We start from the raw sequence: 15933 nt of genomic DNA, 5'->3' as shown, positions 1-15933 counted from the left end.
TGATATTTTACAGGGAAGCTAATGGTGTAGTTGAGGAATTGATTGGTAAACAGGTACAAAAGTACTTCATATCTCCCAAAACACAGCATTAATGTATGGGAAGTAAACAAAAAAATATATATATTATTTGTATCATTAAAAATTTAAAAATATTTTTGTAATCAAGCTTTCATTTCTGGGTTCATTTTTACCCACAAGGAACTATAACGTATACAGGAAAATAAGAGCTTATGAGGGTTAAACAGGTGTTTATGAGGTGTGTTTCATTAACAAATTATGTTTAATGCATAATAGTTTAGCTATGTACATCATGTCGCTTTGGTGCGTTTTGGGAATGAACCTGGCAACCGGTGTAATCATCACACAGACTACGGTTTTACAAGTCTCAAATATTATTTATTTCTCATTTTCATGAATGACATTTCAATGAATCCCACAGCATATAACGCAGCATGCAGAGAAACGAAGAAAGAAACAAAAACATAAAAGCGAAACGTTTTCACTTCCCAACACGCTCTCCCATCGACACCACACCTAAGTTAGATGGCTGTCTGACTGCCCAGCTAAAGCAATACAAAACAGAGAGCACTAACACATTATCCTGTACAAAATCATTAAATCATGAAGGGAAATGAAAGAGAAAAATAATAAAAAAACAAACTTCCTCTTTTTAACATTATCAGATTAATCAGAGGAAAAAACTGAGCTTCGCTGGGAGTGACCGACACCTATCCAAGAATAACCCACACATTTATTTTTATTATTTTTCTTTCATAATAATAATAATATTAATAATAATAATAATAATTGATAAATGTAGTGAAGAAACTCGCTTTAAAATCATTTCCATGTTTAAGCATTTACCAAAAGGTTTGGCAACGTCCATATATATGTATGTAACTGTCATTCAGATTATATAATATCTCAATAGTACGATTCATATGTAAACAAGATAATCTCTTTCCCCGAAAACCTCCATGCACAACAGAAAGAAAAGAGGGCGAAAACCCTCCTGTATCATGCAAGCACATCACAAGACCACGAGGGTCTTTGGGAAAGACATTAAAGAGCGTCACCGTGCAGCAGTTGGCGCCAAACACCCGATCGCGCGGGAAGAATCACACGTAAAGCAAATAGCGCGCGTGGCAAAACGCCGCGAAGTTTATTAATTCATGTCGACGGCGTTTAGTTTGGTCTCCCTTTTATGAAACGATCAAATCACACACACAGTTTGAATCAACCTTTGAAATGATGAAGGGAAAAGAGACTCTGGACGCTCAGATATTTTAAACCTCGTTTTGCCTACTTTGTGATCACTTGTCAATGACGTGTCGATGACATGCTCGATTAAAGCTTAAAAAAACACCCGAACCCACAAAACACACAATCTGTCCATCGATCCCTAATATACAAATATGAGCTACTAAGATCTTTACAATGCTGCCCGCAGTAGATTTTCAAACCGGGTGTTATTGTGATGTGACTTTAAGGTTAAGAGGTAAAATAATATTATTTCCTCGCTGTGTTAAAATGTAATAAAAGTTGAGAAATTGACCGATGGCACCGATCCATCCTATAGTAACGTGGTGTGATTTGATACCCCCCTACACGAACAATAACACACCCATCTTAAAAGTAAACCATATATGTGCACGACTTTGAATATATTTGCTCTTTTTCTAGTCTAATATATCAGAAAGCAAAAGACTTCAATTGAACTCCCTGACAATATTAACATCACACTTGTACATACATACACAGCATTCTCCATAGAAAATGTGAAATTTGCATTTTCCAAGACATATGAAGCAAATCAAAATAATGTTTGCGTAAAACATGTGGAAAAAGACTTGTGTTGATGTGTATTTTTCAATATAAATCAGCCATTTAAATATTCAGCTTTTGTTAAATCTCACATACACGTCGTGATTGGCACTTCATGCTTGAAGCGTGTTGCACTGAGATCAAGTGTGTCAGGTCATATACACATTTACCTGTAGATCATCTTTAAAAAAGACAGGACCAAAATAAATACAAAAAAATCCCTCCTAACTGAAACAAAAACAAATGTACACTTACATACACAATCACACACATGATAACGCATACGCACACACACACACACACATACACACCCTCCTCTCTTCCTTCTCCACCAAACTGAATCGCTCGGTGATGGACAGAGAAGTCATCTCTCTAACTGTCCTTAAATACCCGAGAATTTGGACAGAAGAATCTCATGCTCTATAACACTTAGAATGGCAGGCGTTACAAGGCTCAGGGACTATAGACAGGGAACAGAGGCATCATTCAGAGAAATACTTCCATTGAAAGAGAGAGAGAGACAGAGAGAGAAAGCGTGTTAGCGGAGCTGATTCTCAGAAATGGAGAAGTGAATGAGGATGTTCAGTGAAGATGGCCTTCTGTCTCCTCACACGTCCACCACCATCTTTTTGTGAATGTCTAAGCCGCCAACAACCTGCGAACCAAAAAGGGAAATATTAGTGCATTTTAAATACACCAAGAAGGGAGACGTCCAAAATTCAACTTATAACTGCAATCCGTTACTTTTTGGATACTGAGAATTATCAACTGATTACCTTACGTTTCCCTCAATCGCAATGTTAAACTTATTATAATGCTTTATAATAATTAAACTTGCAATTTTACGTTTAAACATAGAAAGAGATGCAAATCTCACATTGCAGTTTAAAATGATCAATTTAAAGGCGTCCTATTATGAATTTTTTATACATATTTTAAACTTTATTTAAAGTGTAACGTTGCTGTTGAGCATAAAAAGATCTGCAAATTTGCAAAGCTCAAAATATACTCCAAAGGGATATATGTGACCCCGCACCACAAAACTTCAGATTTATACAATTTATACAATAATAAAAAAGATTAAGTACAATAATCAGAATAAATAAGCTATCCATTGATGTATGGTTTGTTAGGATGGGACAATATTTATTCGGGATGCAACTATTTAAAATCTGGAATGTGAGGGTGCCAATTTTTTTAAAGTTGTCCAAATGAAGTCCTTACCAACAAATACTACTTATTATAAATACATTTTTTTATATATATATTTACGGTAGAAAATGTACAAAATATCTTAATGGATCATGATCTTTATTTAATATCCGTAAAAAATCGGAAATTTTGACCCATACAATTCATTGTCGGCTATTGCTACAAATATACCCCTTGCGACTTATATACTTTTAAAATAACTCATATATTTTCTCTAACAAAAAAAAAAACACTTTTACAAACTACAACAAACTCGGTGCCACAACAATGCACTTCTGTAAATTCAAATGTCATAAGAGCTTGGTTTCCATCACACTGGTTTTATGTGCATTTTGAATAGGGCTGTCAATCGATCATTTTATCGTGAGTTAATCGCACATTTTTATCTGTTCAATATTTACCGTAATTTAACACTTCAAGTTTTTAATATTCTAATCAGCATGGACAAATATAGATACTTTATGCACATGTATGTTTATTATTAGCGAAAAAATTAGCAAAATAAAGATTTTTTAAAGGTAAAAAAACTATAATTTAAAATCAATGGTAAAACTAATAGATTTGGCACAAAACTAAAATCAAAATTTTATTTGAAACTTTTTCACTTTTTTTTTTACAAAATATTATCAAATTTGTGTCGTTAAATTTAATTTATGTTAATGCGTTATTAATTTTGACAACCTTAACTCTTTCACCGCCAGCGTTTTTTAAAAAAGATGCCAGCCAGCGCCAGCATTTTTCATGATTTTTACCAAAGTTTAATGCCTTCCAGAAAATGTTCTTCTTTAAATATATAAACATACAATATACCAAATGAAAGAACAGACCCTCTGCTTTCAAACAAAAAAAAACCGTTTCATCCTACCTTCAGTGGTTCTTTTGTAATCAGCTTTTGAATATGGGTAAATTTCTGCAAAAACACCACATTTTGAGCAAAAAGCAGAGATAATTCCATTTTTGTGACGGACTTTTCAGCCGCTTGCCATAGGGCAATACTTCCGGGTATTATCCACCTGGTGGATAATAGCGGTATTGCGGAAAGACAGAAAATCTCGTCATTGGCAGGGAAGCGTTTTCTCTTAATTGACGAGATATCTCGTCAATGGCGGTGAAAGAGTTAATCATAAAGTATCTCATTAGAAACGAGTGATGGAAAAAACAATGTAATTTGGAAAAGTTTTTACGCTCGCTTGAAGTTTTTGATTCATGCGAAAAAGAGTAAATGTGACTCATGGGAGATGGAAACGCATTTGCCGAATAAATTATTTTGTTTTGCTGTATCAACTGACGTTGGCACAATATCATCGCATTGCCCTTGCTGCTAGTTCCTGCATCAAAAATTCTGCATTTCTTCTTCTGTGTCCATCATTTAGTTTGGCAATTATAAGCTGCACTGCTAGTAAATTTACAACTAAATGCAGTCCTGTCTCTATTTTCTAAGCATGCCTTGTTTTGTTTACTGTTGGTTACCAATACCACAGTTATTCCTTTAAACAACTTCATGGAAACGCACCTAATTTGCATTTCTTTGTTTTTCATTTTTTTGTGAATTTAAAAAAAATTGCTTCAAGTTTTATAGAAACCCAGCTAATGAGAGCTGAGCTACAACAGGGTATCTGAGTTAAACTGGGTAAAAGAGCTGCTGCAATAATGTAAAATAACTTAATGCGTTTAAAAAAAATCAAACCTGTTCTTATTGGCTCCCAAAACAAAATTGAGACTTTGTAAAGAGGCATAAAAGGACTCCAGATTTTGCTGGGTGAACTGTGCTAAATCCCAAAATTAAATCCAGCCCATAATAAAATGCAAAAGGAATATGGAAATGGAGTAACTCACAGCACAGAATTCCTCGAAGGATATCCTCCCATCTCCATCCTTGTCTGCGTTGATGATGGTTTTATCGACGATCTGCTGCAGCTGAGTGTCCTTCAGGTTGTTTCCCACCATCATCTTTAGCACTTGGAACAGCTCTCCGTTGGATATGTAACCGTCCTTATCCATGTCATAAATCCTGAACGCAACTGCAGAAACAAATGACGAATGCCAGAAAGATGATTTCATGCTATAGCCCAAATTTGGATAAGGAACAGTTTTCATTCCATGTTTAGCCTGAAAGCGTCCAGTGCTGCTTTTATAGGCCGTCTACAACAAGTGTTGAATCTGCACGTCACCTCTGAACTTTCACTAATGGACCAATCGGCTGTAAGATTGAGACTACGGCAATTGAACGCAACAATAATGACTGAATATTGAAAGATACTCACAGCGAAGCTTCTGCTCTTTGTCGCCCTTGACGCTGAACTGCGAGACGCCCTCGATAAACTCTGAAGATAATAGGATAAACATAAGGGTTAGCAGGGAATTTATGTTGAAGTATCTAAACTCTAAAGTACACGGTGCATCTATAAAGTTGGCAAGACCCTATGACTCCAGAGTTCTGGAGCAGTACAGCTTGTGCTTCCACAAATCTGCAATAAACTTCTCCATGATGCAGTTAAATATTATCCCTACGGCTCCGTTTCAAAACCTTGTATGTTGCCTTGTCCTCTACTGCGTATGTAAGCAGCTGCCTTTTGAGATATAAAACTGTAAGGCGTACAAATAGTGGGTAAAACATTTTTTTAAATATAGATATTTAACTAGAAAGATATTTCGTCAAGCTTGTCACAATGCATTATGGGATTTGTGTGTGGCTGAATTTTGCATGAAAGAAAGCTTAATTTTGATAAGTTTGATACCTTTAAAGTCTACTTCCCCGTTTCCATCCGTGTCGAATATATCGATGACTCGTTGGACCAAAGGGTTCTGCTGCAACTCCGGTAGAGACATGAACTCCTCCACGCTGAGAGACCCCGAGTTATCCAGGTCAAGTTTCTTAAACCTCTTTCCTAGTCTTTTAATCTCATCAGCATCAACTAAAACAAAGAAAAAGAAACACGGACGACAATTATTTCTACAGATGTACCAATACAAACAAACATTCTTGAATATTTCTTGTTTGTTTGGATTTCCCTCGACCAGCCACTATCACTGCTAGTTTACTCTCAAAATGGCGATCCACCATGTTGACCGTTCACATACACAAGGGGGGCGTATGCAATAATCCATATTTAACGCAAACCCTTTGTAGGTCCCATCAAAAAGTCAAAACCCTCACCCGGTTTCTCCTCTCTGGTCGTCATGATCATCGTTCAGAGAGCCGCTGTTGAACTACAGTAAAGTGTCGTGCTGTGTGGACCACTAAATAATCTAATCTCATTGGGATAGGCACGTGGTACACACCAGTTATCCGCAGGCTGAGGGCAGTCAGCTCTGCACAATTAATCAAATTAAAATCCAAATCACCCAGCACTATTATTGAATTGCAAATAAAAAGCTGCAATTTTAATAAAAATGTAATATGCATGCCTCAAATTTAAGGTTTCTGTACTGCGGTCTACAAGAGAGGTACATTTTACATAAACTTCATCTCTGTATGTGCTGAATTGCTTCAATACTGAAATTGTAGTCTGTTGCCGTACACAGGCAACCCCCATTAGTAAATAGTGAATATAGAGAAGAAAGTTTTTTTTTTTTTTTAGGAAAACAGTCCAGGATTTTTCTCCATATAGTGGACTTTATTGGACCAAAACCTTTATCCTCGCCCAAAAATAAATAAAAAATATGTACTATTAAACCACAACTTCTCGACTTGCACTAGCCGGGTAACACGCCAGCGTGACCTTACATCAGTGGTTCTCAAACTGGGGGCCGCGAGATGGTGCCAGGGGGGCCCCAGTTTTATGACATTTTATAAAATAAATTAATTTATCATGAATTCTGCACAATTAAACCTAAAAAAATAAGGCTACTAACCAACAGCACTACTTTCTATCCTTTAATATGTTTTGTTTAATTAAAAGTTGAGTTTTAGAAAAAAATTGTGTCATAAATTTTCTTTGGGGGGCGGCCGCGAAGAAATGCGCAGTACACAAGGGGGGGCCGCACGCTAAAAAACTTTGAGAATTAAAGATATGAACAAAAATAAATTTGACACACGATTTTTGATAAGACAGGCACATTTATTTTGTTGGCAGCCAGCAATCATTCGTGTAGTATATTTAAAACAACAGCAAGAATTACGCTAACGTTAGCGGTTTTCATATCGTAAGTGCTGAGGGGTTAGTTATAACACAGCGTTACAATTAACCCCGCTGGGTCAAAATATTTCCAAGCCCACCAAAAAAGTTGCTAAGACCTGCAGACATATTTCAAAATGATGCTATGTTTTAGTCAACAAGACACTGATTAATATGACAGAGCATTGGTTTTGGTATCTTACACACCCAACTTAGAAACCGAATAAAAACATATGATGAAAAAATTTACTTTCATGCCACCAAAACACTCGTTCATCAATAACTCTCTGGAAAAACATGATACATTTACAACAATTTGCAGGAGATTGGAAAATCAAAACGCTTAACCCTGTGCAACAATGTAAACAGTCCGTGTTACAACTAACCCCGCGTTAGTTTTTGCCCCGCGCACCCCTATACGTCATGCGTGACTTTTCGACGTGATTATGTAATACGTAAGGTCACGCTGGCGTGTCACGTGGCTAGTGCAAGATGAGAAGTTGTGGTTTAAAAGTACATTTTGTTTGATTTTCCCTAAAATTACGATCATTTCGCTAGATAAGACCCTTATTCCTTGGTTGGATTCATTTAGAGCCCTTTGAAACTGTAAAATGTTGAGGTCCAAAAAGTCCAACATATATACAGGTTTGTAACAACATGAGAGTAAAAAAATGATGACAGAATTTTCATTTTTGGGTGAACTGTCTCTTCACCCAAAAATGAAACCTTAAAGCATTTCTAAGGTGGTATTTACATACAGTAAGTGCCCTAAACTGAACGAAGGACAGGGGTCCCAATTTCTTTTCAAATTTAGACATATAATTTGACACTGCACTTTAAAAACCATACATTGCACCAATCAATGAATGTTTTTGGTGTCATTTCTGTAAGGGAGGTCCAACCCCAGAATATTTTGTTGCCTGATTTCTATGCTCAAAGAGTGCACACGAATGAATGCTTTTTGGATGATGTCATCAAAGTGCTCCATTACCCCAGCTGTTAATTGCTGTGGGATTATGGTGTCCTTGTGGTTGCTAAGCATCCATCTGACCAACAGGTGGCTCAGTTTTACACCGACACACACATTATCACCCTGTTATAGTACTCTGCATTGAATTACTGTATTGGCTCCTAAGACAAAGGAACATATGTGATTTTTTCCCTGCAAGATAAAAAAACTGCATTCTAGGGCAAAACCTTCTATGTATAATTGATTTTTGAATTTTATATTTTGCACAATTTTATGATTCATATTCTTGCTTAGTCTCAGCCTCGGGGCACATGCATATAGCTCCATCCTTGTTTTGCATCATATGAACAAAAAAGGTCCAGCTGGAATCCCAACTGGTCTTCCTACTCTCCATGATCACAGAAAACAGGTGATGTTGCCGTAGCAACAGCACCAGAAAAGGGTACTCTGGGCAATGTAGTCCTATGCAGCTGCAGAAGATCAAATATTAGGTGCATGCAAATATAATTGGACTGACTGTCCACAGCATGCAAAATTTTAAGAATAATAGCAACACAAACCAGAAATGAATTAAACCACATAAACTGAAGTATCGCTTCCACCCCCTACACTCCTAAAATAAACCAGGCTCTCCCTGCAGCCCTGACACTGACCTTTACCAACTGGAGGCATTTATAGCCTTCGTTTTTACTAACAACTTTACACCACCCAGTCTAGTCTGAGTGAACCGGTGCTGGCCCCCTTCCAAACTTAAGCGTGCCCCTCTTATCCAGGGAATACCCTCTTCCTCACGTCCCAACACTGGGTGTTTAAAGAGAAAGGAAAACTAACTTTGGACTGGTTGGACAAACTAGATTTTTGTGTATAAAAATGTGTCCCTTCTATGACACATATCAGTCCTTAGAGATGTATTAAACTTTTTTTTAATATAGCAGGTTTATAAAAAACAATTTTGCTATAAACTCTAAAACTAATTTTAACAGTGTTAAAAAATTCTTCTGTCTTTATAAAAACTTCATCTTAGTGAAATCACAATAGCAGGTATGATGGCACAGGAGCCCATTTACTTACAGTGTGAGCACATCTCCAAGGGATAACTCGCCTCGTTTCCCTGTAAGAGAAAGGAGAAGTACAAATTAATACAACAAATTATCACTGGTAAAAAACATAGACAGTGGGGAAAATGTAGTGCCACTTACGGCAAATTTTTTTATTTCTTTGGCCAAAAATATGTTTTAAATATATGCGAAATACATTTTGTAGAAAGTAAAGCTTAATTAAATATATTTTTGAATTTGAATCTTCATACATTAACATATATTAACATATATATAATTTATTTTTAATTCTACAACAAAATATGTATTTTCCCTGGCCCAAATATAAAAGTTTGTATAAAATTAAAGCATAAAATGTACTATAAATGAAATATAATATTATAAGTATATTTTTGAACATCAACCCTGCTTTTTACAGGTTTGTAACCCAATGCAACATGAATGCAATATAAATATTTTAATTTTTTTTAAATAGCCAAAATATATAGACCGTTTCAGCAGTAACAACATAAACAAGCGCTGTCGCGGTCCGCACGCAACTTCCGGTAAACTCCGCTAAGAATAAATAACAACAAAGTTCTTTAAACGTAGTTTATTTATATAACAAGCAAAAAAACAACACATAGATTACATAGGAAACCAAAACATTTGTTATTTTCGTCGAGGCATTTGTTTTATAGATCAGTTTAGCAACTAGTCAGAGCATTAAAAAATGAAACCGGAAGTAAGGTTCGGATCCAGACGTGTATCACGTGCGTCCGATGAAACCGTCTATAGTTTTATATTTCAGTACATATATATATATATTTTTTAATATATTACAAATTATGTTTGAAAATATGATTTTTTTCCATATGGGGCAATAAATGCCAATATGGTGGCACGTTTATAACTTCAATAGCTTCATAGATGTGTTCAACCAATGAGATTTGACGCTATCAGCATCCTGCCATGTGCTGAATGGTACATTTCTATGGATGCGCAATGTATGTATCGTATGTATCGTTCACTAAAAAACGCTCAAAATATTAAGCGTTTTCTTTTACAAACGTGTCGTGTCACTTCAGAAGCAGAAATTCATATATGTGTGAATGTGAAATAAAGGACAAGTTTTAAAGGTGCCAAAGAATGCATTGACATAATTTGTTAAATTGTTCTGTGATATCTACAAAGAGGTTCTGTGGCTTTATTAAGTGTAGAAATTATTCAGAGATGGTTTTATATGTCCATTTACAACCCTAGCATTTGCCTTTAGATTGAAACTGTCTTTTATTACCTTATTTGAAAGGGTCATGAATAATAATGTTGAGCTCTGCTCTGATTGGCTCTTTCACAGAGCAGCTCATTCAGTAGCTCTGTGTGTGTGTAAACAGACCTTATATGTTTGAGCCTTTATCAGACGAAGATACAGAATTTGAAGAACAATCAATTGTTTGGAGATTGTTAATGGACGTTTCTGAGCGGTAAGTTTGTGTTTTTTCAGTATGGACCTGCAAAACGTAACTGTAACGTCAACAGTAAAACTTCAGCCTAAACGCTAGCATATAGCGCTAACTCAGCAGTCACAACTTTGTTTTTTTGCATTGTAACAACATTGTACTAAATTTAATGTTGGGGCGTACATCACAACTGTAACGTCAAAGTCGTTGTTATGTTGAGTTTGGCCTGTTTTCCAGCGGTCTTTTGCATACAGAAGGAAACAATCGCGTTTGAGGCTCATGATATGTCATTATTACCATGTACAGAGCTCGTATTATTCATCTATGCCTACGGTACCTTTACATTTTGAAGAAGTTTTGTGTATGCAAATTTAGTAAAGAGCTTTATGCATTGCTACATAATGACACTCAGGTGTCAGCAGAGACATGAATTAAAATGGTCCTCACAGTCACCACGCTAGCACTTAACACGTCTGAGCTAAATAGCTAATCAGATCTAAAGAGTGCGTTGACAGTGCTACGGAGGCGGACACCAGTGTCAGACAACAAGCGCCAAATGATGTAAACACTGACAATACATAATCGACTGTCAATCTTAATACCAAGCATACTGAAAGAGGACAAACCTTACTGATGAAAGTTAACACTAGGAGTCAGTCAACATGACCGGTATAGATATAAAAAAGCAGGGTGACAAATATAGAGCAGATTTATATGAATTTACACATGACTACACATCAATTAAATTCGACACAAAATTGCTTGACGACCATTAACAACTAAATTATGCTACACGTTGTGCTTTGTCTTGACATGTTTGAGACACAGCCCACTGTGTTTTTGCATTACGTCATGCTTCATTGCTCAGAAATGTAAATAACATAAAGCAGTCTGGCACCATAGCCGATCTAGCAAAATCTCCAACGGTTAACTTAATACCTTTCTACCATTGTGCTAAGTTAAAAGAGGAAATGCACTGCAGAAATCAGGCCATTCTCCCACCAACCCAATTCCATCACACTGGGACATTCAGAAATAGCAAGAGACAAAGAAAGCAATAGACACAGAAAGAAAAACGAAGTATGTCATGATAAAAAGAACAGAGTGAGAGAGGAAAAAGAGAGATCATCTCACTTAACAATGACTGATGTATACACACTTGCTTTTTTTAAACCTTCTGTAGCGTGTGGCATTTGTTTGAATTCTGATGATCCTGAAGAAACCAGAATGAAAGTAGGGATGCGATAACGGCATTAAATGACTTGATCGGTAATCGCTACATTTGCATACTCGGGATCTTGAATGCGGCTGCAATTAGAGAGCATTTTTTACATAGTGCGAGCATTGTTATAACCCGTTGCTCATGTGCGACATGCAGATTTGGATTTCTCTCTTTGCCCTTACAGAGATATGTGTATTTCCTATGAGGACGCGCTCCAGTCAACAGCGCAACACGTCTTCACATCCCCATCAAACCGCATATACAACACATATCTGTCGCGGTCAATTGCATCCTCATGACAAAAGTTTATTATTTGCATGCGTTTTAAAGTTTTGAGCATTTACATTTAACAAAACAATTGACAATAAACAGAAATTTTGAAAATGCTAATAAACTGGGACATCCATATGGTTTAGAGCGTCCAGGGTAAAATCACATCCATTGTGACTAAAGCCCGGAGTATAATATGTTTTTTTTTTTGCAAAGCATAGTTTATATGGCTCATATATGTGTACACAGATGTTTGAAGCATGCGCATTGCGACAAAATGCAATGCATCTCCTGGGCTGCATACTATATTCTCCTATACGCGCCTTACGCGTACATAGTATGCACGGTTACAAAAGTCCGGCGGTGCGCATTGCCAGTGTGCCTTCTGTGTGAACGCAAAACCTCCTGGAATTTTTCGCTACCGGAATGGGGACCTAGTAACATTGCATAAACATTTCCGGAACGCATCATGTGTGAACAAAATGCAAGAACAATGCCGTAAGGGCGCCCATCAGGGAGCTCTCCACTGGAACGGCCAGGGCTCCAGACTAACTTTTTTCACTAGGAGCACAGTGGCCCCCAACTGAAAATTTTAGGGGCGCAACCAGAAAATTTAGGGGCACATACTGTAATCAACATGCTAACCAAATATTCACATTTCTACTAAGTAATACACTGTATTACTAATAAATACTTTGATGATAGATGCAGAAAGTACAATGTGCTGATTTAAATTCAGTGTCACATTACAAAAAAAAGGTACAATTTACTGGTCGCACATGTGTGACTGGATGTAAAATTCAGTGGCAGACTCTCAAATTTGGTGGCAATCTGGAGCCCTGAACGGAACGCGTTCGCGTTGTGATAATTTCTGATCGAATCAGAAATAAATGCAGAAATTGCAGATAATAGGAAAACTCCAACAGGTGCAGAATTATAATTTAATTAGACGTTACGTGTCATTACGGGATGTGACCCAAAATCTAACGAACCCCAAATGAATCCCAGCTTAAATAATATCCTTTAACCTTTTAAAATGAGACATAAATGGATAAGTGCTCTAATTTATCTACTTAACGCAACCAAACTAAAGCACCCCTTTGGTGCAGACAAAGTGTACAGGAGTATTTTGGGTGTACACATACATTGTGAAAGAAGACTAAACCAGAACGGGACAGGTGAGTGACCTCAGTCACACCGGTTCAAATGCTTCTCCCTAAGGGCTCTAATTAACTTCACCTAATTTACTGCATTCAGACACAGCCATTGTAACTCTAAAATTAGTTAGGACGCTCCAGTGCATCTACAAACACAGACAACAACAGTTGGTAGGTCTGTGCTATTTTGACATCAGCGTTACACAGACAGCAAATTAGCTTAAACTGGATTTAGGGTTTAAGGTTACTTTATCCAGTTATATGGTCTCTCGACAGTGAACAAGTAACCCGGCAAGGATCTCAACTGCTTATTGGCTAAAATGAAACTATGTTTTATGACATCACTTTCTTCTCCAGCACTCCAGTGTCCAATCGAGGGGTTCCTTCAGTGGCCTTATCTAAAAGCAAGACATCAAAGTGCCGGCTGGCATGTTGTGGCATCGTTACCTTCACGACTTCTACACAACAGAGAAAATATTTTGCTCTTCCTGATGAAAAAAAAAGCGAAATGCTTCAATAACCACCTTTCAGAAATGCTAAAATTAAGCCAATGTGAAACACTATGCAAATGCACATTCAACTTAAATGCAGGGCACTTAGCTTCATGTACCAGGATTTAGTAGGATTGTTAAAATACAGCAAGTGGGCGTTATAGTTTGTTAGACGGGAGGCCTTAAAAGTAAGCGGGGTTTCATAACATCACACATCCATTATGCACAATAAAGTAACTTGTGACTATTAAAATGCACATTACTATCTCTTAATGAAGGTCATAGGTGTGGGCCTACATTTTTTAGACACAGTTTACATCTGGTCAATTACGATAAAATTTAAACCAGTAAAAGCGGGCGCCTGAAGTCAAGGGCCAGGCTAAAACTGGGTCTGTGAAGGCAACAAGGATTCCCTGGATGTATGTAATGCTATGCATCCCAAGTATGCATACTTTTCTATTCTCTGAAGAGAGTGCAAACGGCATGTCTTTCACGGTCGAATGTTACGTACAGCAAGGTCCTTAAAAACTCTTAAAATGGATGCATTCCTGGTACAGTATGAATGAAAGTGATTGTCCATATTTTAGCTCCACTATCCCTTTAAGACACTACGGTGAACTTATTGACTAGAAAATGTTATAGGTAGGGAACAATTGATGACCAGCCATTAAATTATTCGAAAATAATGAACACCCAAGGTAGTAATGTGCAGTGGACAACTGACCACAGTGGAGTCAATTATACCACAGTTATTGTCAAGACATTGCTTTGACAGGTTAGGTGTGCGTTTATCGACAAATAATGCATACCCACGGTACATTTCTCAACCATTCAGAATAAAGCATTCAACAGCCCCGTGGTATAATCACTAATATCATATCGTGTTAATTTCCATGACTACTGTAAATTTCTATTTAAACTGCCTGATATCTCCAAGTTATCCACGAGCACGAGGACCCTGCAGCAGGTTTCGTTAGCTCCCTGTATGATTTGTACCCAGTTATCTCAACATAAATTTTACATAAACACATGCCTTCCTCTCTCTCAAGTCACCAATGACACAAACTCAACCCTGTGGACGCAATAATTGACAGAAGACCACGTAAACAAGGTTCATCCACGATGCTTATATTATATTAACGATGTTCAACAAAAAGCACATTCGTGTAGTTGATAGGCCAGCATAGTCGATGTCAAGTCGATTTAAGTTGTCAACGGATCTATTTTACAGGCTAACAAGCTCTCGATCAACTTGACAGCGGCATCGATCGAGCCTCCGTTACAATGAAGCTGCGATACAATGTTTCCCTGCCGCGGCATTACAGTGTTCAACATATACAACGTATCACTTTTAAATACAATATACAAATAACATCTTTTAAATCTACGCATTTTCCGCGTTGTTTTCCCCGTTCGTAGCGTACACAGCCTGAACGTGGGCCACACTGACAGCCATAGCTCCGTTTTATCAACAACAGCTTCGATCACGACACCGCAAGCACATTTCAAACGGGGTCACGGCACCAGAAAACACAATTTAACCGCTGAAACGATGTGAAGCGCAACATGCTTGCGGAAGTATCTCGGACATGTTTGCACTGGTTTGACGGTAGCTCCTTACCATTTTGTCGGTCGGGTCGTCTTCGCCTTGTGCAGAAACTCACGGAATCAGCTGGGCCTGGTGGACTCCGCGCGGTTGTGGAAGGGCGTTTTTCGGACCGGAGTCGACGATCGTAATGGCCAGTCGATGGGATTTGGTTGTCGGTGTTTCAGTCGACGGATGACGGGCTCACTGCAGTGGCTTCTGGAGGTGCGCAACGGAGGGGGAAGAGGCAGTGGGTTGAGTTGGTGGTGAAGAGAGAAAGAGGGAGGGAAAGAGCAAACCGAGCGTGTGGAGGGGGAGGTGCGTTAGAACTGTACATCCGGGTATTCCTGCCTTATTTTCTCTGTGAATAGACGAAACGTTGGCTTTGCCATATTGATTTAAATATTGTATAAAATATTTATGCAAAAAAACTTGGTTAATTTTGGTAACCTATGCTGTACGTACTGTAATACAATATTTGAATGATAAAAGTATAAAAAATATTGCTTGCATGTTGAATTTGTGAAAAATTAGGGCTGGGTATCGATGCATATGTTCCTGATCGATTCGATTTACCAGCGATCAAA

General features: G+C 37.5%; 1 protein-coding gene across 1 annotated transcript; it reads right to left on the bottom strand.

The window, feature by feature from the left end:
- Window positions 1–374: 374 nt before the first annotated feature.
- Window positions 375–15653, bottom strand: ppp3r1b (protein phosphatase 3 (formerly 2B), regulatory s1ubunit B, alpha isoform, b). The gene is made up of 6 exons (XM_065295302.2): window positions 15383–15653; window positions 9196–9235; window positions 5775–5951; window positions 5301–5360; window positions 4873–5057; window positions 375–2479 (listed from the first exon to the last, which is right to left on the bottom strand). The coding sequence occupies exons 1-6, from the start codon at window positions 15383–15385 to the stop codon at window positions 2432–2434; spliced, it is 513 nt and encodes a 170-aa protein (XP_065151374.1). The 5' UTR covers window positions 15386–15653; the 3' UTR covers window positions 375–2431.
- Between the last annotated feature and the right edge of the window lie 280 nt (window positions 15654–15933).

Source organism: Paramisgurnus dabryanus, chromosome 4 (assembly GCF_030506205.2).
Source record: "Paramisgurnus dabryanus chromosome 4, PD_genome_1.1, whole genome shotgun sequence".
In the NCBI taxonomy this organism is placed as follows: domain Eukaryota; kingdom Metazoa; phylum Chordata; class Actinopteri; order Cypriniformes; family Cobitidae; genus Paramisgurnus; species Paramisgurnus dabryanus.
The sequence above is the reverse complement of the archived record's forward strand: the minus strand, read 5'-3'. Positions and strand labels throughout refer to the sequence as shown.